This window comes from Falco punctatus (genome assembly GCF_963210335.1).
Source record: "Falco punctatus genome assembly, chromosome: 5".
Taxonomy (NCBI): Eukaryota; Metazoa; Chordata; class Aves; order Falconiformes; family Falconidae; genus Falco; species Falco punctatus.
The window spans coordinates 72,150,926-72,176,315 of record NC_137584.1 but is presented as its reverse complement, the minus strand read 5'-3'; the positions used below and the strand labels follow the sequence as shown (position 1 = coordinate 72,176,315).

Below are 25,390 nucleotides of genomic sequence, written 5' to 3'. Positions count from 1 at the left end.
AATTCTCAAACCTCCCTCTGCTATGAAGAATTAAATCTGAAATAAAAACGTTGCACTCATTATTTATAATGAAGCAGTGAACATCAAAGAATGCTTTATTTTAGATATGTCACCTGTGCCAATGGCATTAGAGGCCTATTTCTATTTCTAAAAAATTTTTTTAAATAATTTTAGATATATTTTTATATGTATGTATCTCAGTATTTATTTTTACCTTTAAATAGTACACCAGGAGTTCATTGAGAGCTGGATCTGCATTCAAATTAACCAGGAAGCACTTATTATCCCCAACTTTTATTCCAGAAGACTGAAGAGATATGCCAAGGCTTTCCAACTGTTTCTGACGCTCCTGCAAGAGAGTAGCCATCAAAATTAAGCTGAATGATGTACAGCCCTTCGGAAATGCACTCCTATCTGCCAAAGCCACAAGACAAAATGATGGACTGCTGCTTCTGAAAAAGGTAACTCTTTTCTTCCGCAATAGACACAAAACAATAGACACAAAAGCCTTAGTTATCTCAAGCTTTGATCAGGGTATCTGTAATTTCTCTTGTTCTTCCACCTCTGGTCTCGGAGGGCTACGTGCTATCGTCTCACACAGTTGCATCTTCCTAGCGGAAAATGAAAACAGCTGAGAGCAGCACACTGAACTACTGTAGGAGCTTCTCCATGACCTCACTGGAACAGCAAAATGCTACCACAAAGACATCTCAAGAGCCCTTTATTTTCTCTTTTGAGCTAAAATGCAACAAGTTAAGTTAAATCCCTGCCAAGTCAAGCTCCATGTCTATCTTTTATTCCAGAGCAATCAAAATGACAAAAAACTGGCAACCTACTATTTAAGTAAAGCAAAGAACGCTTCCTGCTGAACAAGAATAGTAGCATTTTGGATGGTGTTTTGTTCTTGTCAATAGACTTCATAGAATTCAACAACAAAGCATTACTGTGCAAAAATGTACATCTTTCAAAGGGAAGTGTTTGGGTGAAGGCTAGAGCAGTGAAAGAAGAACATTAAACATTTCTGACTTACAAACAGAAAGGGATTCTTCTACAAAACACATTAAGACAGAAATGTTGAGGATTGTTCCCAGGATCATACAGAAACTCAAATGAGACTCATTATCCACAACAGCAAACAAAATTTAAAAAATAAACATGGGAGGCTTCTCAGAATTACTAGGAGGAAGCAGAAGCAGGGGAGGGTAAAACAAGTAAGTTAAAAAATGCAAGAGACCTACACTGCCTGTGATGCCGAGACTTTAAAAAATTAAAATTAGCAGAGATTATGTTGGAATAATGCTGGAACATTTATTAAGGTTCTGACCTTTACCTACCAGTTAGTTTTGTAATTAAAAACACTGTACGTCAGACCATTCAGTATAATTCTCTGTTCAGCACTAGAGTTGTACCAGGTCTAATCAAGATTAAAATGGTAAAGAATAGCAAGCACAACTTGCTCTTGATTTTCTCTATCCTGTCTCCCCACACACTTACAAAACCAACATAACATCCTCAATAAGGAAATGGTGTGTGTGTATGAGAGAGAGAGAACAAAGAACAGAGGAAAAACTCCAGTGTGATGTCAAAGATCTCTCTTCCGATCATCAGTGCCAGGCTCCGAATTTCACATAATTCCTTGCTATCTATGGAGATAAAGAACATGTTGCCCAAAGGATGACTTGGGCCACAGTCTAAATCTCATAGGATTATCTCAAATAAAATGAGCCAGTTTCTGTTAACTTTTTCTCAAGACCTAATGTTAATTAACATTCAAAATACATTAAAAGTATGTCAAATACACACTGAAAGCATGAAAAATTGCCTATTCACATAGCTAGTCTTTAAGGCTTTTAACCCTTACTGCCACTCCATGTCTACAAACATCTACAAGCTGCCTCTTCAACAGCCCTCATTCTTTATGACAAATCATCCTTTCCTCAAAGATTTACAATTACCTGTCCATCCTACCTGCCTACGCTGCTACAGTTTGACTTACAGGTGTTGGATGCTGGCCAGAAATAACATCACTTGATACAAACGCCTTAAACCTTGGACCTGCCTAAACCTACTGCGCTGTGTGTTGTGGCCAGGTTTTGGCAGCGGGGGGTACAGGGGTGGCTTCCGTGAGAAGCTGCTGGAAGCTTCCCCCGTGTCCGATGGAGCCGATGCCGGCCGGCTCCAAGATGGAGCCAAGGGCTGACCCACCAGCGATGGTGGGAGCGCCCCTGGGGTAAGGGGAAAAAACCCCTTTGCAGGTGGGACCGGAGAGAGGAGCGAGCACAGGTGGGAGCCGCGGCCCTGCAGCCCCCCAGTCCGGGGCAGGGGGAGGCCGGGGGGCTCCAGGCGCCGCAGCAGAGGCTCCCCCAGCCTGTGGGGAGCCCCCGGCCGGGCAGGCCGTGCCCCCAGCCTGTGGAGCCCCAGGAGCAGCTCCCTCCACGCAGCCTGGGGAGGACCCCCAGGGCAGGGGGTGCCCGCAGGGGGACCCCCCTGGGGCCAGGCAGGGGGTGAGGACCCTCCCCATGGGGGGCAGAAGCGGCAGGGACAGTGTGTGTGGGACTGAGCCCAGCCCCAGCCCCATTCCCCAGTGGCACCCAGGGGGAGGAGGGAGGGAAATCAGGAGTGAGGTCGAGCCCAGGAAGAAGGGAGGGGTGGTGGGAGGGTTTCTTTATTTCTTTATTACTTATTACACTACTCTGATTTTGATTGTCAATAAATTAAATTAATTTCCCTTAGTCAAGTCGCTTTTGCCTGTGACGGTGACTGGTGTATGACCTCCCTGTCCTCATCTCAACCCACAAGCTTTTCGTTGTGTTTTTCTCCCCCAGTCCAGCTGAAGAGGACAGTGACAGAGTGGCTTGGTGGGCACCTGGCGTCCAGCCGCGTCAACCCACCACACCTACCAAAAAGGTCAGAAGGTTCCTTCTGCTGGCTTCCAAGTAGTCCTGAAACAGTTTTATACTACACAAACATTAGTCCCTATCCCTCCTCAGGGGAAAAAAAACCAAGCAACCCACTTCTTCTACAGCTGCAAGGGTTCATGAAACTCCCAGCTCCAAAACATCGTAACAGGCTGGGAATTTAGAGACAAAGAGGGAGAGCTAAAGCAAGCAGCTATATGCAAATGTCAAGGCAGATTTAGTCTATAGCATTGAGCCTATGACTCTGGTGTTTTCAAACACACACTCAGAGTTTCTATGCCTAGAAACTATTGTGCAGGATGAGAGCAGAAATTTTTTAATGTGTGGTGGGTTTTTTTTTTCCACCCTTATACACAGGGAGGAAAATCCATGGTACAAATCTGCACTGAAAGCCAGGAAGCCCTCATACTCACAAGCAGCACTTCTTACAATGGATCTTTAAAGTCAACACCGTCTATTCCGATTGTGTCATCTACAAGAGGGCTTTGTATCGGAGGCTCCATTTTCTCCTTATTTATTACATGCTATTCATCACCTTTCAATAGTCATCCCCCTCAAAAGCTCCCCACTGCAAATATGTACATCAGCATTTGTGTGGTAAGAATTGGAAGTGTCATGCAATAATCATGGTGACCTGCACAATTTTTCAGCATAACCATCATACTCTATTAATTACGGTCTGAGGCTCTAAATATCAGATTAAGAAGTATTAAAACACACAGGGATCCTGAACAGCTCTATTTTTTAATATTATGAATGTCCTTTGCCTTCTGTATTGGGGCACTCCACATAACCTTGCATTTAACACTCTCTATGTTGGACCCTCCATCACAAACAAAAATTTTACTGTCTGAAGAATATAAAATCCCTGTAATCCTCTCATCCATGGAGTATTATTTTTCTAAATAACATCTCCATTTGCATACACAGACAATTTATTATTGTCACTGGAACGGTAATCTGGGAGGCACCCAGATATCACAGGAATTAAGTGAAGCTTTTCAAAAGGGCAGTAAGCTTGACCTACTTACCCATAAATGTGGGGAGAGATTCAGACAATCTCTATGAACTGACAAATTAAACAAACCTATTTTTCATAAGACATGGAAGTGGGGGAAGAGAGCAACAAACCTGTGCTATCTCCTCAGTTTTTCTTAATTTTTCTTCCCAGGTCACAGTCATTTCCTGAATCAACTTTTCTGATTCCTCCAATCGTTCTTTTAATTCTGGTGATTTCATAGCCTGCAGAAATAAAAGCAGATAAAACAAGGAAGCTTGTTGTGCTTTGTTTGTTTCACATCGCTGTCACACAGATGGGGAACAAAAGAAACATAACTTTACTCATTTTCCAAGGCACACTTATCAGTAAGTAAAGCGTTTTTTAAAATACATATTGCATATAAAAGCAAAATCCATCAAAAAGTTAGTTTAATTAGTTTCAAGTACAGATGCTAAAGTGGAGTTTATACACTTCAGTGCAAAGCAATTACATGGTACTGGCAGATTTGCACAGAGATATTCAAACGCAAACTAATCTCATTTCTATACCAATACGAGTATCCCAAATGACTCATATCTAAACCAATCTTCTTTCTCAAGATACTGCTGATCTGGCCAGCCACCATCCGCTCAGCTGTCATTTCCTCAAAATGGCACTTAACATCTCAGTCACTTAAACTGCCATGCCACCAAAATATATTTATTGTTCTTTTTGATACGGCCTAATGGGTGTGATATTTTCTTTCAACAGCAAATATGAAGGCATCCGAGGTGTTCCGATTATCCCCCTCTACATATGCATTTTGCAGAGTGGATATCAAAAGAAGCCTTACAATGTGCTTCCAGATACCAGAATTCAATTTTCTTGCTAATGCATCACAACTCTAATTTTGGTTTGTGAAACAGTCAAAAGCCCATGTTCTGCCCAAGGACTAACTTGAGAATAAGAAGATGCTGCCCCCCCGCACCCATCAGATCCTCCCAAAATTGAAAGGACATCAGCATTTTTATACTACATGTATTTACAGCCTCCAGTCTTGGTACTAGCATATTCCTCTTCTACTGCCTTGAACAGGAAGCCTGTGGACTTCCTTATGTCATTATTTCATCACTGCTAACAAGATGAAAAAGTTTTTGGCTGCTAGGTATTTATGCAATGCCAATTAAACAATGCAAGCATTGTTCTCCATCAGATAATCCCTTACCACAAAACCAAAACTCCTCACAGGAATCCAAATCAGAGTGGCATCATTACACGGCACTTCGTTCAAGACAAGGAGCAAGTGCCAGCAGTGGAAAATCCTGTTTTAAGACAGGAGTTTCCTCTGCCTCAAGACACAACTGTCAGCTGATGTGTCCTGCGCAGTCTTTTCTAGTTCAAATACCTAAATAGTCAAAGGGAACATGAATTCCACCCAGGAAGGAAAGCAAAGCCAAGGCAATCTGCAGGACAAAGGTTTATTATGACTGATAAAACATGATAGATGCAAAGGCACTGGCCATTATGGCGCAGGGACAGGAAGATTAAGCACAGTTATTCTGAAGGTCTGAGTTTTGTTTGTCCATTTATTTTGACCTGGGTGAAAATTACTTAACATTCTCAAGTTTCAACACTGTAAAATGAGCTAGGTAATTCTCCTCACTCCCTACAACACTTACAAAAACAAAAGATATATGGGCCTAGATTCACCCCAGACTAAGCAGGTGTGCTTCTCTGCTGAAAGCAGTTAGTTTAAATTTCCAGCTTAGGAAGGACAGGCTGGTGGTCTTGGCACAGCCAAATTAAACCACACAATATTAATTTTAACAAGAAAAGATCAAAATGCATGGATTAAAAAAGAGAAGGGGAAAAGAGGATAATGCCTTACTCTCCGGGGACAGGGGCGGGGCAGGGAGCAGGGAAGTATACTGCCAAGTTCTGTTGTGCCTTGGCTGTTTAAGGAGAAAAGGATACTGACACCAAAAGGAATAAAACCAAAACAAAACCACAACTTGGTCACCTCTATATCTGGAAATGAGCTTTGAAAATGAAACCTCGCTGTCATAAAGGATCAATGGTTTTGTTCACTTAAAAATAAGTTATTTGTGCACATTTCTGTTAGAACAATTAGATGGGCTACAAATGTAATAAACTGAAAGGAGTACCAGACAATGAATGTGGGTTTTGACCTTTACTGTGTGTAGCTTCTTAATAGCAAACTACACCGTTTTTTCCATGCTCTTTGTCAATGCCACTGAGATGACAACTAGGGTGGGATTTTAATACTTTGGGAAGGAAGTATTTATTACTCATGTTTAGCAAACACTACTTCATTACTTTGGAAAGCTGCCGTTATTTTGGCATTAATGCAAAATGACACAAATAGGGAGTACTTATCTCTTTCAGAGTACTGTTAAGTCTGGTTCCTATTTTAGAGGAATTTTTAGATATTTAACTTGAGATACCTTGAAGAAATTGCTATATGATTATTGGATGCTTAGCATATCAGGCAGCTCAAATAAGAACAGTCCAAAATTCACTAGTCATTTCTAATATCACAGCCAGTATTCCCTGCATACCTCATGAGATCATTAGGTTTTGGAATTGCAAACCAGACTGGTTATATTACCATTGTTTTGCCACATTTCAGAGCAGAATTCAGAATTATGCTAGTTTTGGCCTTCACCTAACATTTACACAATGCTCCTTTCACAATTTCAGTGAGGCAGCTAGGCAGATATTCCTAATATTGCCCAGTGCCTGTAAGAGACTGAGAACAGTTAAAGCTTGTAAGCAAGTAAGTAAGCATTATTTAATTGAATTCACATCTCACAGGATGTAGCCACGTTGAATTCTTAAAATACACTGGCAAAGCTCTGCCTATAAACCGCATAATGTTAAGACTCCACCCCTATTCCTGTCTCCATGTCCTCTTGCTCTGTATCTCACAATAAAAAAACCAAAACAAAAAAACAACAAAAAAAACCCCCAAACAAACCAACAGGATTGCTCAACAAGGTGTTCAAACAGAACCTGGTCTCTCATGTTTCCACCCGTGCTTCAAGACTGACATGCAGAAAAATGGAAAGTGCTACAAAGGGAGATTTCTCATAGATACCACGCAGTAATTCTTTGTGGCATTCCTTTTTGAAAGCCCGGTAAGAAAGCTGTGACAATGGGGTTTACAGGACTTACTGGCTGGTGGAGACTAAAATTTGTACCTCTGCTTTTGTGAGCTGTTCTCGCAGCTTCTCCACTTCCTCACGGAGCTCCCGAATAATGCGAGCGTTGGGGTCTTCATTCACTACCGCATGATTAACAATGTTCTTGGCTCGGTCTGCATACCTCAGCGTTGAAAGGGTCTCATCATAGTTGTCTGCCGCTGGGCTTACTGTTGCTACCATGGCAGTCTTGCTGTTACCACCAAGGCTATCCTGGGAAGAGTGAGAGGTTATAAAATTAAAACAGAAGGTTTCTTTCATTTTACCCAGTCAATGAACTTAGGCAGTGAATAATCACCTAGGGCTGGGAGTAGATGGGGGCAACTAATAACAGAAACATTTTTATCAGAGCTCCTTAGTTCAAAATTAATATTTTAAGCTATGTAAATCAAGAAAAGTTGTTATTGTCAATCTTTTTTTTTTTCTTCTCTAAGCACATTTAGGAAATTTCATTCTTGGCTTTCAGAATCAGTTTTACTGTAAACAGGAGTGAAAACAGACCCTTTTTTGGGCTTTATGGTGCCTAATAAGGGCTTCAGAGGTTTACTTCTATTTTTTTCTGCTTAGGTTTATAAACCAGAAATATAAGCACTTTAGCATTAAATGTCTCAGATACTATTGAAGGAGCTCAGGAAAAATCATGATGAAATCAGAATATTTTATTTTAAAGACTGGAAACAAGATGTCTCCAATAAGTACTTAATTTCAATTACTTCAAGGTCTCCTCATAAATAATACAGTTTATTCTTCTAAATGTTTCAGAATGGGGCCCTTCCCTTCCCCCCAATTACACAGCTCACAAATCTAAATCGAGTTATGTAAGAAATTACCCTTTTGGAATTTGATTGACAGAGAAGAAGGGCGTGAAACCACATTCCTGCAAGGCAGAGTGTCAGGGGAGTGGGGGAAGGAAGGAAGGAGGGAGGGAAGGAAGTGTTCAATGTTTCTACCGATCATAAAATTGTGGTTTACAATTTTGGCCAGTCTAAAAGATAAAGCATTCTGGTTTAAATCTTGCAGCACATCTTTATTTTTGTTTGGTTGGGGTTTTTTGGTTGTTTTTTACCCAACATGCCTTTCTGAAACGAACCATGCTATTAACTTTCATCTTCAATAACCCATGAAATCTAGGTCAGGCATTGCCATTAGAACAATCTGACTACATTAGCTGCTTGTCTAACCATTTCAATTACAAAGCACACACGTAGTTTTCCCTAGCAATCATTAAACCGCCCCTTTAAGTACTTCCTTAAGACTCCCTTTTTTGCTGCATGATGCCTAAAATTATTTGACAGCAGTCTGGCTGCTTTGGTGGTCAGACAAGCATTGACCATACAGACTGATGTTGCTTTGCTGCTGCATTGGTAGCACTCTGCTGTCTCCAGTCAGGCAAAAGGGCTGCCAGGTCTTTGGGAAGAGAATATAATTTCATTTCTATAGCATTCAGCACAATGAGGTACACCAGCATGATTAGCACTTGCAGGTGAGAGTATTTATAGAGAAGTCAATTGAAAAGAACAGCTTTCTGACTGATACCAGTGTGATTTCTTTTTTCTTGTTTGAGGACTAGACAATATTTACTCCAATAAATACATGGCTTGGGAGGACCCACCCTGTAAAACAGCAGTGTTTTTCCAAAGCATCTACTGAAAACTTTAAAACAACTAACAAAAGCACATGACTCATCCAATGGTATTTCTGGCTCTACAGATGCCAAGATTTTTCTTCAGTCCATCAAGGGTTTTCAAAAATTAGGAATGACACTCTGCAACTGCAATCCCTGTTCTGCATAAAAAGATCAAGTTTATCAGAGGGCTGGCCAGGTACTCCCCTTCCAAATCAAACCTTAACAGTTTGCACTTCGGAAATCACCTTCGCTGCACTAATTAGCTCCAAAATAGGATTAATTCATTATTTGAATTGCAACTCTGCTCTACAGGCAGCTGAGAACGCTGTTACAGTGATACACTGTAATTCATAATACACCCATTCTAAGCTGGGCAAAGTTCCTCTTGTACTGTAGCTATTCAAAGCCCAATGCCACTGTCTGATAAACTTTCATGTATAAAACTGCTTGTGCTGATTCCACTGGTTTCTTTAATGGTAAGCAAGTAAGGTAGACGAACAGTAAGCAGGCCTCTCATTAGTGAAGACAGCATCTGCAAATTGCGCTGGAAAGGCTGGGCTTGCATGTGATACAGACACGGGGTGGAAATAAGTAAGTTTAGTTATTTCTAAGACTAAACTAGTCTCTAGCACCAAGATTATTGTGAAAACAACTTAAAATGTAGAGATCAGAAATTATATTTTTAATAGCAGCCATCAGTAACACATGCAGGTCTTCTGATTAAATTGGGAAAGCAAGATGTTTGTGCCAATACAATTTGATAAAACCAAGAAGTCAAAGCATTGACAAGCTATTTTGCTTCCTACACATAACCCGATGCCACTCTTCAAGCTCTTCTTGCAGTAATATTTTTCACCTGGTAGTTTCATCTAAAGAACATCAAAAAAATTAAACAAAGCGTTAGATCTCGAGCTCTCCTGAACTGTACTGGTTTCTCACATTTGGGGAGAGACCCTGTATGACAGATACTCCTTAGTGTTAGAACACAACCACTCCACTTTGGCATCATAATCAAAAGCTGAAAGCTAGTGAGAAAGATAGCCCACCATCTCACAGCTTCTACAAACGGGCCTCTCTAAATAAATAAATCCCTCCTTTGATCTTTAATTAAAAAAATGTTTAAAATTTCCCTTTTCAAAATAAAGCTTCTCTTCAATGAGCTAGTTTGTAAAAAATCCAAAAGCTCCAAACCTTTTCTTTGCACTTAACAGAGCTGGATGTTAAAGACACAAAAGAGGTTTGCCTGAAAGAAGGCAGAACAAAAGTGCACTTCTATTTATGAGCTAAAGCAAGTGCTGTGTACGGCCATCGCCATTGTAGCTACAATGCATCAGACAGGTGCTAAACAGGAATTTCAGTCTGCTTGTTGGATTTGTTTAGAAATGGAACAGCATAACTAACTCTAACAACACTAGAAATTCGTTAGGAAAATTTCCACTCTGATTGGGCTACTACAGCCACATCAGGAACCCAAGCACACAGGCCACTGGAGCCAACAGAAGCAAGCTGCATGCTGGTTTTGTTCCCGTCTTTGCGAAGCCAAAAATACCTTGTTTAATTACAGTAAAAACTCAGAGTAAATATATTGAGGCAAAAATTTATTTAAACACTGAAGTCTTATTGCAAGGAACACTGTGATAAGAGGATTTATTTTACTGTAGAAAAGCACAGACACTATTTCTGTTACACCATTCTGATTTTTATGTAGCTCTCATGACTGTACCATTTGATGCCCAGTATCTGTGATGTTTATACTGGGAAGAAGAGATAAATCCTATCACAGTAGTCATGCTAAAAGGTTTGTTAAAAGACAGCACTGTGAAAGATGAAGGTTTGTGGTGTCAAGGGGTTACATGAAGGTATTTTAGTGTACTTAAGCACTGAAATCAACTCTGTTTTCAAATCTCCTTAAGGAAAATATCTTTTTTAACCTCCACACCTCTGTATAACCTGCAAGTAACTTTTTCTTTTTCTTTCCACATATGCAGTTAAGTCCTAGGGAAGTCAAATTCAAAGAACGTCTAAAAAAAATGCTAAAAATGGCTAGGAAGCAAAGCGAAGTTCTCAAGTCAACAGAAGTCTAGCCAGAGTACCTACAAAAGTAAGAGGACAAAAAAAGGCTGGTGGTGTTAAAAATCAGGGGTTTGCCGACATTATATCTTTCTACTAACAAATATCTTTGTTGCTTGTCGATACAATAAAACAGAGCATAAAGGAAAAAAAATAAACTTGATAAAGTTAGTATTTCTATGAGACAAGGTTACAAAACATCCTGGCAATCAAATGTGAAAGGGGAAAAAAATTATCAAAATGACAGGTTACAAAAACGAAACTGAAATAATCTACATATAACATCTAATTCAGTAATCCTTCAAAATCCCAGTCAACCAAGACCACTCAGGCTGTACCAGGCAAGTTAATTAAAGGCAAGCAACCTTTACTTGCAGGCAAGCTTTTTACAAGTAAAAGTGGCTACCTTTGTGCTTGCCACTCATTAAGAGAACAGGAAAAAATCCAGGTAACATCTACACCTAAAATCAAATTTGCATTCTCAAGATTTTTTGTCATCAGGCTACCATGCTTTATGGCCATTGTAACTAGGAAGTGGGAAGAACACTAAAAACAAATTGCCCTTTAATTCAACATACATAAAACTCATATTTAACAAGTTGTTTTTTCATTTAGACCTTACAGGTCTTCATCCAAGTGCCATCATGATACAGTCTTATTTTCCCCCAAACTAATACCAAAGAATCCTATGCAGTACAGAAAATTATTTAACTGCTCATTTCGCATTCATGTGATATATAAAGCCTTCTGACCTGTTCCTCAGACTGTAAATGGCGTAATGCTCTGCAATTATACTCTACTGACACAAAGTAGAGTATATTAACAAATATATTAGACAATTAGGAAAAGGTAATAATCTTAATCAATTCTTCAAAGCTAACCACGCCAGTATGTAAAATTCACAGTTGCATGTGGCAATAGGCCAACTTCAACTAGCCCCAAGGTTGTATGTGAAGCTGTATTTAAACTGACCCATGACAGATAACGCCTTTTTTTGTAAATAAAATAATAAAAAAAAAAGTTTCTTATTTTTTAGGCCATTACAGGTCAGCAGAAGACCGTGAACATATTTAGTCTGTAAAGATAGCAATGGTTTACATCTCATTGATTTTCCAAAGACAGCTATGGTTAATATCAAAATCACAAAATGAGGCAAAACCCCAGTATTTTATTTCATGGAATGGGACTCTTCCCTTTTACTCGCTTTTACTTTTCTTTAAAAAAGCAAGAGCAGAGTACTTACTTTAAGTAACCAAGTGAGCACAGAATCACGATAAGGAACAAATTTGTTCTTGTTCTTGCCAGCAGCCTGATCTGCCAGGGCAGAAATAACCAGTCCAAGTGTTGTGAGGGATCTGCACAGAGAAAACAAGCAGCCATTACCAAGTGTAAATATTAATAAGTCAAATGCATATTTAGACAGTGACTTTCTCTCCAAAAATGAGCTCCAGGGAAAAAGTTCCTAGAACAGTTTTGATCATTCTTTTCTCGCAAAAGCTCTACTCCTTGTTTTCACATACGCTTTCAGCCTTAATAATCACCTCTTCACCATGCAATTATGTAGTAGTCGCAGGAACACAAGTACAGAACGAAAAATGCCAATCATTTTAAATAGGCAGAGATTTCATTCAAACGTCTAAGAGTACTGTTTGACAGAAAGAGACGAAGAGAGAAGGGAAAGAGAAAATTGTCTATAAAGGCTATATTGACTTTATTCTATTTTACAAGTATGCTCTATTTAGCAGTCATGATTGTACCAATGAGAAAAGGAAAAGAAATAATCAGTCTTACTTGTTAATATTGCTTCCTTCTTTCAGTCTGTCTCCTGCAGCACCAGTCTTAGTTGCCCTTTCACTACCTGCTAAATCCACCAGACTCAGCTTGCCTACCTTCTCACCTGAGGTCTGCAGAAGGAACAAGAGAACTGTTACTGTTAGTTTATTCAGTTACGTAGTTTGACATACTTTCTAACAAGAACCAAGCTTCATTTCTTGGTGTAGACTGCAGCTTTCCAACTCCTTTGAAAGTCGTGGGACTTGAATGGTATCCTGTGTTAACTCATTAGCTGCTGCTTTAGCAATAATAGGAGGATTTGAAGTGAAGTCAGATACACTAATATCTTCAAGACATCTCAGAATTCTCCAGAGGAGAGGTACACAGGGCACATTAGTAAAATGTTAAACCATGAAAAATGGAGACGTAAGTACAGGCCAAGGAGTTACAAACACATGGGGTTTACAATCCCACCTTGAAAACAGTCTCACTGTTCAAGTTTCACTTGAAAAAAGTGAAAATTTCACATTTTATATCAAGTTTCTTCTGTTTTTCAGACTAAGAATGAACATGACGAGAAACATGTTATAATTCATGAAAATTATTTAAACTGCAAACTCTTCTTTATCCTTAACAGCCTCCTAGAAAGCAACCCAAGCCATGCAAGTATTTAAACCGGTAACAGAGATTTTGTTACAAATCCTTTTACCTCATTTGACCCAAAATTACATTTGGAATCTCTCCATGAATTTCATATGTCAATTTGAAACTGAAGAGCTAATTGTGTTTGAGAACAGTTTGCTCACATCACAGTCTTCTGCAGCATCTACAACTTTTGCAGCTGTGATACTGAGATGCTAAATGCTACATTCCCCTAAATGAACAGGATAGAATCAATATGCTTTCAAAAATGTTACTCTAAGCCTCTCAAAATATAGTGGGATTATCAGGCCATACTGAAACATGTCATTTCCAGGACTGAAAGGACAAGCAGATGGGAAAACAGAGAATTCTGTTCCAGAAACACACAGTGGTGAGTGGAAGATGCAGAAAAAGACAGACAATCAGAACTACCACCTTGCGTTCAGGCCAACTGTGACCACACAAAATATATGTATAGTAAGTATGCCACAGCAAAAACAGAGTAACAAACTATGGCAAATCAAGGAATTTAGCACAGTATGACTGCTGATTTGAAGCACAAAGGGAAAAAATATCCAAATAAAGTACAAAGAAAATTGTTTGGATAAGAAGATTGGTAAAGACTGAGAAATGAAGAGGAAAAAAGTCCAAGTGCTCATTATGCTTCACATTGTATTCAATATTTAGGTATATACACGCCTTAGATTTGTTCTGCAGACACCCACAATTTCTCCAAGGCTCTGAAGACACTGAAGAACTGCCCAAGTACAGAATCTACCAACAAAGTTAAAGAGTTCTGGTATGGAAGATCTACTTAAATTTTAGTTTATCACATTTTCTGTGAGGGCCTAAATAATATTAACAGAAATGCATTTCACATGGCCCCTCCAAGGAGTATTTACATATAAGGAAATGTAAAGAAAAATACTTCCACATTTAAATGTCTTTTAGAGATTTAATATATGTACATGATAATATTAATGTTGTACAACACAAAATTTTTGAAATTTTCTGTTTTATAAAGTTCATAATTTATACATATTTGCATGAAATAACTCCTTGAAGGAGATTTCCAGATGTATCCTCAGGCATTCGTCCATTTCAATTCTACATATTATATCTTTAGTTTCTGCTCCAAGTCTATACTATACACTGTTGCTTAAAAAGAAGGGTATATTTAGTTCAGATTCTAGTATTAGGAGATCTGGCACCCTCCAAGCAGGTCTGCTACAACGTGGGACCTGCATTTTTGCTTTCCACTTCAAGAAACACATTTCACTTACAAACCTGTTAAAATTAATTTCCCTACGTTGGGGTACATGAGCATCATGAGGCCTTTGCCAGACACAGCCACAGCTAACTTGATGCAGTGCTAGCAGTGCACAAAGGCAGGAGACTGGAGCAAATGACATCCCGAGGTCCCTTCCAACCAACATTTCTGTAAGTCTATGAAATATATCACGCTTGGAGGTATCTCTTGCTTTAACATTTGGACCTCGTAACTTGGTTTACTTACCCCTGATTGTACATCATAAAGTGTGTGGGTGAGGATAATCTTGAAGACTGCATGGGACCGACTGCTCTCCTCATTCATGTTGGTTGCAGCCACTGTTCGAGATTTGTTGCCCTCAGACATCAGGGACTCAATATCCTAGATACAATTTCACAGCCATAAGCATATCTGAATTAACATTCTTTTCAATTATCTACTGAAGCAGTCTCACAAGGTACAAGCAAGCATTTCCCCACTGTTTATTCATAAAATGTAAGAGAAAAAAAATGTTGTGATCACCCTTTTAAGGGCTAGCAATTACATAATGCTGTGATACACTCATCTGTTAACTCTACCTAGATATTAAACCATCATCAAAAATCATGCACCTGGCTGCATATAGCAATACTCAAAAGGAAAGAAAGAAGTGAGGAAACAGCAATTTGTGTTCGAACACTGTAACGTTTTAGCCCCAGCTATCACACATATTCTTGAAAACTGCAATGCTGACATAAGGTCCAGTCTTCTAAACAGAACCACACTGAATGGGTCATTATTTTCTTCCTACATAAAAGAGCTTATAAAGTCCTCTGATATGTTAGGTTGTGATACTTGAGAAATAGGCAGCTCTCCTGCTTCAGGGTTTTAGAGTAATCCTGTAAAATAGTTAAAACTTCAGAGTCTTGGGCTCTAGCTGAATGATGCTAAAAAAATCCAAAAAACAATCAAGCAAAAGATGACCACAGACCATTTTGACTCTGTCAAATGTATGTGTTACACAAAGCTGCTGGGCAACACATAAAGGAAAAGCATGCAATGTCTTTTGTCTTAACAGAAACCACCAAAGAGGTAGATTAATACCTGGAGAAACTGTAAGAGGAAGGATTGCACCATTTTCATGTTTTGCTTAAGATGACAGAATTCCATTACACGTTTACTCATTTCTCCCACAGTACATTAATGCTTCTTAAAAATTAGGGCATTTTGTGAACACATATACAAACATTCACTATCCAGCAAGCAAGTTTCATGCAATGTTCTCAAGTATTTGCCTTGTAAACAACCATTACTTTGTAATTCCAGTGTGCCTGTGGGTTACTGGTATGTGAAATTACTAGGCAATAGCATGACAGCCAAAAAGTGACAAATGTGGTGAAAGCCTGCCTCTGCTAAATCCTGGTTCTGTAATTGATCACAGAATGCTTTCTCATGGATACAGTGTACACTCTTAAGTTTGGGAGGAAAGCTGTTTCATTAAATAGTTGAATTACTTCCAGAATTATTCAACAGTACAGGATGAAGATGAGTTTCTACTCTTAATCCTGTTCTCCCCGGTGATTACAATTGAAAACAATCCTACAGCTCTCTTGCTCTAAAATCCATATTACTACCATGACAATTAGGAGTAGCTTCATAATTTTGTCCTGCTGAAGGGACACTACCCCCAGTGCTCAGGATATTACCCCAAACCTTTCAAAAAATTGATCCTTACCTTGTAGCTAGCAACAGCTAGTTTGGATAGGCCATCTACATAGGGGCCATAAACACTGTGTTCTCTAACTTTTAATGTCTGACGGCTTCTGGTTGGGGAAGAAAAAAGTTATTTATAAGCACGTGACTGACTGAAGACAACATTCATAGAAAGTCAGTTTCTCACCGACAGTTCTCAAACACGATGGTCTTACAAGTACCATAATAAAGCACAGAACAAGGACTATAATGCAAACGAAAAAGCCGTATGCCTACATGTAAAATGCTGACATAGACACTTCATAAAAGCTAGCATTAGGGTGAGCTTACTCCAAGCTTTTAGTACTATTACTTTATTTTGATTAAAAGAAGCAAGAGCCATCCTAGGCAAATGCCTTAGAGGGGATCCATTAAGGCAAACCGGTTATGGAAAGGAAGAGTGTATGACAACATATTGCTGTGATGTTGACACATGAATTACTTACCCTTTTGGGTCAAGAAGATCTCTGACTTTCTCATTGTATATCTCCATATAGGATACTTCCACTTTGAAGCTCTGCTCTTCATTTTCTTCCTTCTGTGCTCTTTCAAAGAGTCCACTGCAAAGTCTAGGGATTAATCCAGGCTGGTCAGCAGTACCCATCATTGTGTATGATTTTCCAGATCCTGTGTGAGGGAATCTATGATTAGTGTACATGCATGTGGAAACACGGACAGGAAATAGAGAGAAGAGGTAAAAAAAAAGAATTTGGAATTTCAATGAAAGACATTTGTGCAGTTTTCTACTTCAAAGTAACCAAGACAATATTTACCTAAAGACAATGTAATTAAAAGGAAAAGTAAACAAAGTTTAGTCCAAACTGACAGCAAAGACTTTTTCAGATAGACGGTTTTACTGTAGGATGACAACCCACTGACACCCACATATGTGCCACACTGAGAAAAATCAGTTGCACAAGCATAATCATTTTCACACATTACATTTAAAATGATGATTAAAGACTATTCTAACTGCAGAGGCAGAAAATATTAATGATGCACTGAACTCAAGGATGATCATGGTCATTCCAAAGATGATAATCTAAAGTGTGAGAAATAAGGGCAGCCAGCAGCAACACACAAAATCCTATTTCTCATCCTGTCCACCTCATATCTAATGTTACAAAAGAGAAAAAAATTTCTTATCTACATTAAAAGGCATTTTTCCCAAAACAATGTCACAACAGCCATGAAAGAGTCTCCAGTCAGAACATAACGCCTTTTGTGTCTATAAAAAAGTCCAGAAAGGACTTACCAGTTTGCCCATAGGCAAAGATGCAAGCATTATAGCCTTCAAAGGCATTCTGAAGAATATTTTCTCCAAGGCACTTGAAAACAACATCTTGACCTAAGAAATAAAACACAAAAGCTAACATTGTAGCAAAGCAAGAGATATTTTCCCCTTGATTTGGATTCTTCAATAATTGTGTAAAAGCAGTTAGTGTTTTCCTCCTGTTGTTGCCTAAATAGCATCCGGTATTTGCTCCCCCTGTAGGAGAAGGTCCATCAGCCAGCAGACGTGCTCCAGATTTATGCTACTGTAAAAATCAGAAGCTGTGATTATCATGCATATACCTGTATGTGCTTAAAACAACATCCTATCAACCAAACAACTCAGAAGTTTTATCAGCATAAAATCTACTGCCAACTGCAGAATTTAATCCACTGGTGAATGACACCACCTCAAAATACACTCAACCCGTATGTTTTAACAACTGTCAGTTGATTTTTATCTAGGGCAATTAGTAGAGCACTAGGCAATTTTCTGCATATGTATAAGATACTAAATAATACCACAAGGAGATTTTTGCAGAGTAAGAATCGTAACTATGTGAGAGATACTGTAAGATATGCATTAGCAAAATATAGGGCCTATCACTTCTTTTGTAATTGAACTAAATCTGTAGAAACAGCCTTTTGGCTCCTTTTCCAAGCAGAGGAAGAAATCCTTAATATATTTGGGTATCATCTATTTAAACATAACCTCTATTTTTAGAACTTCTTTTACAAGCAGAACAACTAAAGTCTGAACAAGACATGGCAGAACTTCATGGACTGAGAAGTCCTCTAAAATATGTTAATGCTTCTGAAAACTTTTCCTCTCTCATTGACTGAAGTCCATATCTTTACATCCAAGTCTACTCAAAATTTTACACATGCAAAATTCCTTATCAAAATTACTAATAGTTGTGCCCAGCTAAGCACAGTGGAATGTTTTTAGACAAAGCACTTACAACATGTAACAGACCATAATATGTGATATACGTGCCTCCATTAGTTTGAGAAACAAAAAAATTACCTTCTGATGTAAATTGTATGGCTGAAAGCCTCACATTTTTCTCAGTTCCTCATTAAATTACTATTCATTAGTTATTTGTTAGAGAAATTAAAATCTAGAAGCATATGCATATTTTTATTTTTGCGATTTTTTTTTAAATGGAAACAAGCTTAACTGATTCCCAAATTTAAAAGATAAAGAATATGAAAGGAACAGACCACAAGAGTAATAAGTCCAAAATCATTTCACATTTTACCATAACTATTTGCCAAAATATCCTAATAATACACAGAAAACATTTTAATTAAAATTAAATGTATATTACCTATCCTCAACAGACCATATGAATTCAAATACCCCTATATTAAATTAGGCTTTTTTTAATACTCCATTATTAAATTCTAATATGATGCCAAGCTCCCATCAGCACTGTGAAACATGAAATTACACATAGCAATGTTCCTCAAATCCTGAAAAGGATCTGATGTTTTTAAAATTATGGACTTGGAACAGTATTTTAAATAAAGAAATAAATATGAGTAACCCGTTATTGTGATGGATTTCTCAGTTTCCTACACTGCAAACAGGTAGCAATGTCTATTGCTATTATCGTCTTTAGGGAAGAGAAACAGGAATGATTGAAAGGTTTCCTTTTTCTTTTGACAACAAGCACTCATATAGGGGGAGGCACTTCATGCCATATGGTCTGTGCCCTGTAGCAAATACTGTATTTTAATTAGATAATTCACACTTGAAGACAACAAGCACAAAGCTACAGTAATTATTACCTGCATATTTTTCTTTGACAGATTCATCCATAGACCAAAAGCAGTGATCGTAGGCAAACACCTGTAGGAAAACAACCAGGAGGACACCTGATAAAAACTGTTGCCAAATCAAACATGTCAGCTGTATTTCGTATTTCGACAGTGTTGTATCATGTGGCTAACACCACGCTCCTTGGGGCCATTCTGAACACAATACACATTCCCACAGAATCACCAGTTTTCCGAGAGCTGCCTAAACAAACACCACATCTTCCTACATGCAAGTCTGTTCCTTGTTTTTGTTTGTTCCTTGTTTTTGTTTCGTCCTTTCTACTATGTGAATCCTACTCTGTGCTCCCCAAAAACTCTCCATGGAGCAACCGAGCAGATGTCAAGGAACTCTCCTTACCTCCCTTTAAACCCATCCTTGCCATTCATTTTTCACAGGACTTTCTATTTTCCAAACTGACAGATGTCCCCTAGCTGTTTCTGCCTACCATCTCCCCAGGTTTCTTGTCTGCATAAATTAAAAACACGCCTTAGGGTAGGAACCTCTTTCTGTGCAAGAGGAGTATGTATTTATATACTGCTGACAAACACAGGCAGTCATAATTCAAGTCTAATACTTGAACAATATAGAGCAAATTAGTTTTATCACGAGAAGAGCAGCACTATAACCCTTTTAAATAGAAAAGTTTAAATTTTGTGGTAAATCTATTTAAAGGTCCACAGGCACTTTTCATCGTGAAAGCTGACCTCAAATAAGATGGTGCATGTTTTGTAACATGCAGATGTTTGTAAAAATAAGTCCCCTGGGTATGTATTTGTAAGAAAAAAAATAATCAGGGTAATATCTGACCTACATTCACATGAGCAAGATTTACTCTGTTGGATCCAGGAAAAGGGAAGTGCAATGTGTTGCTCTTTGGGCTGCTTATTTCTCCTGTAAGCTTAACAAAGGCTGCTCTTTCCCCTTCACATGTTCTGCACTGCTACGTAGCTGATGTTTGCATCATTTCAGACCACGCTGGCAGAGCAAGGGCACAATGCCAGCATCTCACATCCACTGTCTGAACCCTCGTTCCATTATTCTTGAAGATTTCATTTTACCTGTTAACACATTTTCGTGTTCCATTTTAGTGAAGCAGCCACAAAGCAAATCTTCCTTAAGCATTTCTACTAATTAGAAAAATTACGCAAGAGTTGAAAATCCGTACTACCAACACATCCAAACTTACTAGCTACATTTATGAAAATGCTCAATATAGCAAAATCATTGAAATTTAAATACTTTATCCTCAAAGATACATTGGGTTTTTTTATTTCCTATACTACATTTGTGTCCCAGCATCAAGAGATAAAAGTGGTTAACTTATGTCCTCTAACTGAGGAAATAATGGCTTGTTTATTTAAAATCGAAGTTTTTTGAATTTATTATAAAATCAAACATATTATAACAACAACCTATGCCTTCAGCACATCTAATAAATCATCGACTATATGACCACATCAATAAAGCTGAATCCTAATACGCTGGGGCAGAGATAGTGTCTTCATACAAAATACAAAGTCAACCGGATCATAAGCTGTAACAACAAAATGAGTTTGCTTTCACACAGATACCAGAAAATGCTTTTAAAAGCCCACAAATAACAAGTAGTCTTCCATTCACAGTCTGTAATGCTGAGTATGTATGTTCTCATTTGTTCCTGTGACTCATTTTTTGGCACAGGCTGTACAGTGCTCTTCTGCAGCAAGGAGATGCTTTGAGTTTCTTCCTCAACAGCTGATCAACTACAGAGTTGTTTTGCAAAATGCTTTTAATATTTGGATAACCCAAGACCGAATAAGCCATATGACAATTTTCATACACTGATTTAATGTGCAATAAAAGCCCTTACCTTTGGTTGGGTCCTACTGTTCCCCAAGCATCAGGAGCAGAAAGGATTTGGTACAGAGTCAGGGTAAAAAAAAAACAACAGAAAGACAAAGAAAAACAAAGACTTAGTTGTAGTGATTTTAGCTTAATTACTTTACCATTAATACCACATCACTGAAACACTGTATTTAAGAAGTTCATTTATCTCCTCATATCTCTCCTTGCTTAAAGATCCCAAGTAATTTTACAAAAAAAGTAAGTTGATTTTCAGTTCAAAGTCAATGATTTTCCTCATGCTGCCACCATCTCTTTCTCATTCCCAGGTGGTTTTTTCTTGTGAAATCTCTCTCCCTCTCTAGTTTTTGTGGGCATCACTGTCTCTCAAAAACAAAGTACCCAAGCAACATAACAATTTCCAAAACCACTTGAACAGGAACTTCAGGAGAGTTATTCAGGAGGAAAATTCAGAGTCCAACCCTTGGACTTGCCCAGCTCAGCGCTCTTCACAGTTGCTGGGACAGCAGAGCAAACATTTGTTTCCCTAAAAGAATGAGCAGAGAACAGCAATTCCCTTAATCTGTTATGTGCATAATTTAAAAGTTTGTTTGGGATTTTGGGGAGGTTTTGTTTGGTGGGTTTTTTTAAACAATAAGTACAAAATTACTGGAGTGACCTTTAAAACAACAGCACAACATCAGTCAACGTCCCGACAGCAGGTTACGCAGCCTCCCCACATACAGAAGACTAGAGAAATGCAGCAAACACAGCAATAAAGAACCGATATTCCCCTTGTCCTGGACCTTCCAAATGAGATTAGGAAGCTCTAGACATCAGTGACAAGTAAAGCCTTGTGACAAGCATCGCTGATTTTTTTTTAACAGAGCAGGAGAAAAACATGGGAGCCTGCAAGATTACTCTCAGAGTTCTTGCTGCTCACACGTGTTGAGAAGTGAGTTTAAAAATAGTAATTTTGCATCACTGTCTCTCAAAAATAATTATTTATTAAGCAAGTCCATCATCTCTTTTTAGTCATGCTTGGATCTAATATGCACATCTATTTGACATAACAGGAACAATGGTGACTTTGGATAGCAGGCAGCGTGACTCGCCACGCAGGATGATTATTCAAGTCAGGATTACCCCCTGACAGCCATGGTGCAAGGTCATTCAAGTAAGCAATTACAACATGACCACTTTTCCCCTGCCATCTGGCTAAGTTTGAATAAAAGTGCTCCCCGGGCCCTTGGCAGCACGCTGGGTACAGACTCTCAACTGTCGCTGTTGCTCCCGGGTGGGTCGTAGATATGGAAACGTATTGAGGGAATCTCCTTCACCAGGGCTTTGATCCAGACACCGAAGACACCAGAGAACCTGTCTGGATTACTCTTAAGAGAGATGTAAGAGCATTTTTTTGGCTTTCTGTGCTTTGAAATGCTAGTGGAGCATTTTGCTTAAGGACTTCACGGGAAACTGCCAAGCGGCTTTGAGGGGTGCTCCTGCTTACAAGGCAGGCTTATTCCTCTTCCCACAGAAAGATCACTCTCATTGTAAAATAAAGAGAATAGTAAGCATGGGTTCTGAGTTTGAGTTTAGCACTCACAGATGTGACACCACTCTTAATTCAACAAGCAGTTATGCTCATATTCCCCAGCCCAGTTCCAAGGCAGGATTATACTGTGACAATGCAGCTGATCTTTCCAGCCCTCAATACAGGATGTATTATTGAGTATTTGGATTAAAGCAGCAATAAGGGTATAATCTCAGAAGTCTTATCACATATTCAATTTTAAGAGGATGGATTATGCTAGGCTATGCAAATCATCAAGCTCAGTTCAGACTAAAGGTCTTAAATTAAGCATCTCATTTTCTAAAGAGCTGCATAAACACACAAAACCACATCTCACAGCCTCATTTAATCCAAACATCAAGAGGAAATGGCCTCAAGTTGTGCCAGGGGAGGTTTAGATTGGATATTAGGAAAAATTTCTTCACCAAAAGCATTGTCAAGCGCTGGAATAGGCTGCCCAGGGAAGTGGTGGAGTCCCCATCCCTGGAGGGATGTAAAAGATGTGTAGATGTGGCACTTGGGGACATGGGTTAGTGGTGGGCTTGGCAGTGCTGGGTTTGTGAAGAAGCCCCACATCTAAGAAACCCAGCGTACAGCATTTAGGATACAGCACAGCTACCTAGAGCTGTAGCTTGTTCTGTGTACTTTGGACCAAGAAGGGAATAAATCAGACAGATGTTTCCCTAAGGAAAGCATTAAGGGTGCACACTGTATTATGCAGCATTGTGCTGTGCACATACAAACCCTTTAATGCTGCAGCTGCACACGATAGCTGGACCCAGAAACCCATGAAAAGATTTTTCAGCCTGATTCAAAATCCCACGGGAAATTAATAGATACGGGGATACAGCACCCACAGCAGCCTGCTTAGCGCTGGCAGTGCTGGGTGTTTATAGAGTCTCCACGCCCGAGTGCAGTGCATTGCTACAGTCCATCTCAGAGGTGATGAAAATTTAAATACCAAGCAATAGCATCACCTTCAGAGCAGGGAAGTATCTCCTACAACAAAACATGAATGACAGCAATGTATGCAAAGAACATTTCCTGTGGTTAAAGCTGGCATTAGCAAAAAAAAAAAACAAACCAGAGGATCCTAATACTGACAACTTGTAATTGTAATGAATAGTAAAAAATCATCAGTAGCTCTGAAGGAGAAAAGCTCATGTACAGTTGTGTCACCTGCAAACCACTCACTCCAAAACCCTTGTCCAAACCAAAGTCTGCAAAGTAGACAGTAAATAGGGGCACACAGTGAAACGGCTGTTGCAGGATCCTTAGGGCAGCTGTCCGCAGCTCTCCAGCAGTTACCCTCTAGGATGCTGCCATTTCAGAGGTGCAAGTAGGACTTGCTACTGTTCCTTGGCTGACAGCCAATAATTCATATCGATCTCAAATGCAACAGAGAGGTCCAGGATAGGAAGGGAAAACTTTTCTTTTAGCTCCTGAAGGACGTCACTGAGATGTTTTCAGCTACATATTTTCACTTGAATCCAAACTGACAGGACTTTCTTTCGCCAGCTCCCTCCTTTTATCTTTTTTCAATTCAATGTTGAACAAAAACAGATGAAATTTAACGTATCTAGGGCTTCTAAAATTAAAAGGGAGGAAAAGAATACTCTAAAACAACTGCCTATATTTATTACTATTTTATTTGTTGCAGCCAAGTCAATATATATATATGCTGTTTTGAGAATAAAGACACAATGCCCTGAGTAATCATTTCTTATTAAGCTAGCTCTTCCACAGTATAAGCTTCTTGACCAGGACACATTTACTTTCATATAAAAATGCTAGTGGTTTCACAGATCTCGGGCACAATTTAGAACACTGGATGAAAACAGAGCAGTTCCCAGCTAAGACCATCAGTGTATGTCCAATACTTCTATTGCTTCTCGTTTGTGGGTTTTTTTAAATAATAGAATATCCAATAATTAAATTATATATTCAAGCACAATAAACTACTCCGTTTCACAACAGTTATTAGTGCTATTTTAATAACATCTCAGATCAGTTTTTACTCTGGCTTTCCACATTCAAAAGGAGAGGGAAGGTATAGTGACCCAAAGTATATTTGAAATTTTGCAAATCCTGTGGGGAAAATGTTACTGGGAAGAGATGAGGATAGCTCAGACCTTATCTATTATGTTTGGCTGACCCAACAGCTCAGAGATAGCAGCCAGCTGGCAAATCAGCACATGCTCTAAATCAGTCACAGCACATCTTGCTTCTTGCCTAAATCAGTAACGGGCAGATGGGGCAAACAGGAGGAGAAAGGTGGGAGGTGGCAAGTCAGAAAGCAGGGAAAAGAAGTAGAGAGGTTGTAGGACATGCTCTGACAACACAGGCATGTTTTTTCTTTCTTTTTTTTTGTGTGGTTTTTTTTGTTGCTGTTGGGGTTTTTTTGGTTTGGGGTTTCTTTGGTGTGTGGGTTTTTTTTTTAAAAAAAGAATATTTGCTATGCCAACAGTGACCGCAACAACATCCAAACAATAAATTTGGCTGATACTGCTCAGTGGCACAAGGCTACACTGGATTTACAGAATTGAAACACACCATTTTCCCATTTTCAGAAGCTTCTGGAATAGAAAAATACAACAAGAATTTGAGGTTAAAAAAAGTGAGAGGGAAAAATTCCAACAATAACTATAAATTGTGAAAGTCTCAGCAA

General features: G+C 38.9%; 1 protein-coding gene across 7 annotated transcripts in view; it reads right to left on the bottom strand.

The window, feature by feature from the left end:
* KIF13B (kinesin family member 13B) overlaps positions 1-25,390 on the bottom strand; it is a 162,126-nt gene that overhangs the window by 60,412 nt on the left and 76,324 nt on the right. For 5 of the 7 annotated variants that reach the window (XM_080388387.1, XM_080388381.1, XM_080388383.1 and 2 more), the window contains 11 exons: positions 21,178-21,193; positions 19,298-19,358; positions 17,487-17,579; positions 16,678-16,858; positions 16,215-16,302; positions 14,747-14,881; positions 12,607-12,719; positions 12,059-12,170; positions 7,119-7,331; positions 4,050-4,160; positions 215-349 (listed from right to left, as the gene is read on the bottom strand). In XM_080388387.1, the coding sequence (XP_080244513.1) occupies positions 215-349; positions 4,050-4,160; positions 7,119-7,331; positions 12,059-12,170; positions 12,607-12,719; positions 14,747-14,881; positions 16,215-16,302; positions 16,678-16,858; positions 17,487-17,579; positions 19,298-19,358; positions 21,178-21,193 (1,258 nt within the window). The remainder of the gene's footprint in view (positions 1-214; positions 350-4,049; positions 4,161-7,118; positions 7,332-12,058; positions 12,171-12,606; positions 12,720-14,746; positions 14,882-16,214; positions 16,303-16,677; positions 16,859-17,486; positions 17,580-19,297; positions 19,359-21,177; positions 21,194-25,390) is intronic. The other 2 variants (XM_080388384.1, XM_080388386.1) reach the window with 1 other exon arrangement.